At 62.6% G+C, this 4780-nt stretch overlaps 1 protein-coding gene across 1 annotated transcript; it reads right to left on the bottom strand.

Annotated features, from left to right (window-relative positions):
- Positions 1-3659: 3659 nt before the first annotated feature.
- Positions 3660-4100, bottom strand: LDBPK_343010 (hypothetical protein, conserved; the record flags this gene model as incomplete). Its single annotated transcript, XM_003864412.1, has 1 exon — positions 3660-4100. One exon carries the CDS (start codon positions 4098-4100, stop codon positions 3660-3662), a length of 441 nt encoding a protein of 146 aa, XP_003864460.1.
- Positions 4101-4780: the final 680 nt, after the last annotated feature.

The raw sequence follows: 4780 nt of genomic DNA, 5'->3' as shown, positions 1-4780 counted from the left end.
CCTGGAACGTGTCGTCGTACGACTCGTCGACACGCCGCAGGATCGCCAAGGCGTGCATAGCGGCTCGCCGCTTGGCCACCACCTTGTTGGGCCCCACGCCACGCCCTAGCAGGTAGTCAAAGCCGGGGAGTGGAACTGTGGCGTAGGTCAGACGGTGATGGATTGGGCCGACAACATACGCATCGTAGCGTGGGACGAACTTGCCGAGCGTCGTCATGCAGTACGCCGCGAAGCGCAATCGGGCGTCTGTATCCACGGGCTTCGCCTCCGCCTCCGCGAGGGCGGCATCGATCACGACGTCGCCCGTCGGCGGCACCCGCTGTTCCTCGTAGTAGCTGTTCTTCAGCGCCATCTGCTTCGCAAGCACGTACACAGCGCACGCCTCCACGTAAGCTTCCCATACATGTGGGGGCACGCAAGAGTTGCCTTCCATGTCCGTCGACGGACACGGCGGTGGCGGAATCGTCAGATCAACGCGACAGAAGCTTATGTGTAACCGCAGTGGTTTCACAGGTACTTCGCTGGGGTGAGGCAGCGGCGCCGTCGGCCCGGTGACGACAGCCGGGGCAACCCTCCCCTCTAGTTGCGCACGTTGGGCGTGATACGCCTGCAACTTTGGCAAGTTGGGGAAGAGAGGGATGCCGAGATAGTCCAGTGTGCGCTCTGCATGCATCCACGACAGCAGCTCCGCATCTCTCCGGGTCGAGGCGGCACCCTTGACAGCGTACTCCAGGCACTTCTGTGACTCCGTCTCGCTGCCGAAGCGGGCAGGTACCGGAAGAGACCAGGTGGCGACATGCAGGAGCACGCTGTGCCCCATGTTGGTGGTAAAGGTGATCGACGGTGCTTTGAGGTTTTCGTACCGTAGGTAGTATTGCACGCGGTTCTTGCTGACGGTGTCGAGCTGCGATTCCACCACGTCGTCAAACGCCTCAGCGTCCACCACCAACGCCGCCTGCTCCGCCATCTCTGCCGTGGATACGTCCGTCTTTGCCGCTCTCTGCGACGTACCGAGGCGGCTGCCCCGCTTTCTTGTCGGCTCCTTTTGGCGCTCCCGGTGTAGCGAGCCGGCGTGCTCGCGGCGCAGCGGCGGCGGGGACGGTGTGCTGCTCGGCTGTTCTTCGCCAGGAGTCGATGGCGCCCAGCGACCCCACTGCGCGCATGCCGCGGCGTGCCGCTTCTGCTTCACAGGGTCCGTGTAGAGGCAGACCCCGAGTGTGTCCAGGATGAGCTCCGCGTGCATACAGGCGGCGTTTTCGGCGTCGGCGATTGTGTCTGCCTCGCCTAGCGCGAGGCGAGCTTCCCCGCAAACGGCTGGCACTGGCACTTTCAGTGCACACCGGTGCCGCGGTGGGCCCTCCGTCTCCTCCTCGCTGAGGGCTTGCCGCACCACGGTGACATCGTCGAGGCGACGGCCCACGGTCGCTAAGTAGTCCAACACGCGTCCCTTGGCCGACTTGTCCATCTTGCGCGGGGATGTAATTGCATACGCAGCCATCGCAGATCCCTCCGGCACGCCAGGGGCAATCATAATGTATCCGTCAGGGCTGTCTGCCTGCATGTCCCAGAACTCCTTTGGCACCACGGCCCGCACCGCTGCCAGCCGCTTCTCTTCAGTCTCTCTCGATGTCGCGACCACGGGCACGCTTGGCGGAGAGGCAGCAGCCGTGCCGTTTGCGTTTGCCTGCGGGATGCTCTCGTCCGGTGCAGATGCATCCGAGGCCAGTCGTGCGCGCTTCACCGCACGGCGCCGCGGCAGTGTGGATGTGCTGGCGTTGTTGCAGGAGCTTGCCTGCGCTGCGTCCGCGGACTCGAAAACCTCAGGTAAGGCCACTGCGGCTATAGCTACTTGCGTGGTTAACTTCTTGGCAGTGCAGCGGCGCGCCGGGGGGCTCGGTGTGGAGACGTCCGCCGACTCGCAGGGCACGTCTGGAATGCGCTCGCGGCGAGCGCGCTTCCACGCGGCGTCCATCGCCGCCGCAGCCTTTACCGGGACACCGAGCATGCACAGCACATCCAGTGCGTGCATGGCAGCGAGGGTGTCAGCATCATGCGCGTTCGACGCGATCCCCACGCCACCGCGAATGCCGTAGAGGTCCGGCAAGGGCAGCAGTACTGTGGACTTGACACGAGAACCGATTGCCACCTGCAGAAACGGCGCTGCGGCCCGCATGGCCCCGTGGGTGTGGAGAAACGCGGTGATGTCCTCCACCGCGGTGGACTCGCCCACAACCGTTTCTACAAAGCTCCCACTCTGCTCCGTTACAATCGTATGCCTGTGAAACCAGTCCTCTTCAGCCGAGCGAGACGACGTGCGAGACCGACCCTCCCCTGCTGCCGCCACGACGAGCTCCTTCAGCGGCTGTGGCAGGTGCACGTGCGACGGATTCTTTGGCTTTGCGCCTGGTAGTGGTGCGGGCCGTCCGTGGCTCCAGGCCGCCATAGCGTGCGCTTTCTGAGTCACCACGTCGTCGAAAATAGAAACGCCCACGGCATCCAGCAGGAGCTCTGCGTGCATGCAGGCCAGCAGCACCGCTGTTGACCGCTCCATCGCCTTGCCAGAGGCGACGAGATCTATCGAGGAGTTTGTGATACCCGTCACCTGTGATGGCAAGACGAGTCGGGCCACAATCGCCTCTTCGCCGCCGCCAGCCGCGCTGCTCGCTGTCAGCGTACGCACCTTTTCAGTCCTGAGCTGTTGCGCAAAGGAAGGGCAGCCGTGAGGTGCACGCGCGAACAGGGCCTCGATCCTGAATCGCGACTTGGGATCCAGCAGGCACGGCGACAGCAACGTGTGCTCCGTGGAGATGTAGTGTCGCAGGGAAGACGCCGTGTTCACCAGCTGCCATTCCCCGCCTTCCGTTTCCTCGTCGGTCAAAACGCGCCTCAAGGGCAGGGGCCACTGCGCCAGCCGCTGCTCTGTCGAAGGGCCACTGTCCTTATCCTCCGGCGAGGAAGCGTAGCGACCTGCCGCGCGTGCTGCCTCGGCGTGCCTGTGCTGCTTTGATGGGAGGGAGAAGACGTGATACCCTAGTAAGTCCGCCATCTGCTCCGCGTGCATGGCGGCTAGCAGCTCAGCTTCTTTCGCCGTATTGGCGACTCCGTGTGCCCACAGTGCCCTGGGTGCACCCGAGCCGCCAGCAGCACTTATCTCTTCAACAAGCTGCCGAGCCGTCCTGGTAACGGGAAGCTGCAGACGGGCGTGAAACAGTTCTCCACCACAGACCGCTTCGGTCTGGAAGCCGGCAGTCGCGGGACTGGCGACGTCGGAGCTGTCGTCGGGTGCTTGCGCAGCCGCAGTGAGATTCCGTCGCACGAAGCCGAGCATCCGCGCCCGTGCGTAGGGGTCCACTACCTTGACATCAGCAAAGACGGAGGGCAGTGCCGGCGAGTTAGCCGCGCTCCATGCGAGCGTTGACGTCGATGGTGATTTGCTTGAGCTTTCTTCGGCCTTGGAGGCGTCAGCTTCCGCTGAGCAGGCCCACGTCTCTTGCGCGTCGATGAGGTTGATCTCCTCCGGTTCGATGATTTCGGGTGCGCTTGTACAACTCCTGAAGTGCCGCAATGACGAGTGCAGAGGGCCCATGCACGTTCCAACGGAGCTGCAGACGCTGCCAAGGACACTTTTCCAGCTTAAAAGCAGCAGCGGCAGCCTTGCCCTAACCGCACAAGACGGACGAACTGCTGCAGGCAGTGTGCGGGCGACATACACGAGGTCCCGCTCCACTGCCGCTGATGCGGCCGCAGAAGACGCTAGCGCCGCGCGAGCGCGGCCAGCGCAGCGCATGCTGGACCGAGACACGCAAATCAACGCCCCGTTTCGTGCAGCGATGATTCCTCCACAGTAGGCTTCGTCTCTTCGATTGGCTCTCTTCCACTTGCCACCCGTCCCAAGACATGGACCGAGGCCGCTCGGGAGGACGGAAGTGGGGGAGCAAGAGAGACAGACTGCTACACGCCCAAATAAAAAAAAAAAACATGCTCGCACGCAGACACAAGCGAACAGGCACGCACATGAGCGGAAGATCATGAAGGGAGGAGAAGGTCAGAGTCAACATGAGCGAAAACGCAGGGGGTGAAGGGTAGAGCGGATAGAACATTGTTGCGTGCCGCAATACGCATTCACCATGATAAGCAGTGGCGTACCGTCATGGGAGAGAGCGAGGGGTCCGTCGCGGATTTACCTTCCGCCCCCTCGCCAAACGTTCGCTGTCGGTTGAGATGCTCTTGCATCGCGCTCCACTGCGCCTTGTTGGTTCTTTGTGCATGTGCGTGTGTGGCTTCTCTTTCCGCTTTTCTTTTCATATTCACTTTCCTGTGACTGCCCCCTGCTTGCACGTGCTTGCTGTGCTCTCTCTGCCTGGAAAGTGCGGCACGGGCGTGGTGCAGACGGACCGAGGGCGGCAGCGAGCGCCGCAACAGAAGAGATGCACGGCTAACATAAGCGAGCGAGACGCGCCAGACGGGAAAGGAGGGCAGCAAAGGGGAAAAAACGAACCCCAAACAACACACAACAAACATGAGCGAAGGCTGCGGTGGACTGGGAGTGGGGTGGTGGTGGTGGTGGTGGGGGAGTTAGGCAAGGGGAAGCAGGGACGAGTGAGCCCCGTGGGGAAGAGTGCCGTTAAACGGCCCCAACGAGATTTTTAGGCGGCCCTTTCTTTTGCTTGAAATGTGAATCCATTTCTCTGTCCTCCAAAAACGACGTAATCACCACTATCGCCCGCCCCCCCCCCCCCCCACTCCCCCAGGCAGACTCAGACGCCGGTGGCAAGGGGCG

This window comes from Leishmania donovani, chromosome 34 (genome assembly GCF_000227135.1).
Source record: "Leishmania donovani BPK282A1 complete genome, chromosome 34".
NCBI lineage: Eukaryota > Euglenozoa > Kinetoplastea > Trypanosomatida > Trypanosomatidae > Leishmania > Leishmania donovani.
This window is presented reverse-complemented; position numbering and strand designations above follow the sequence as displayed.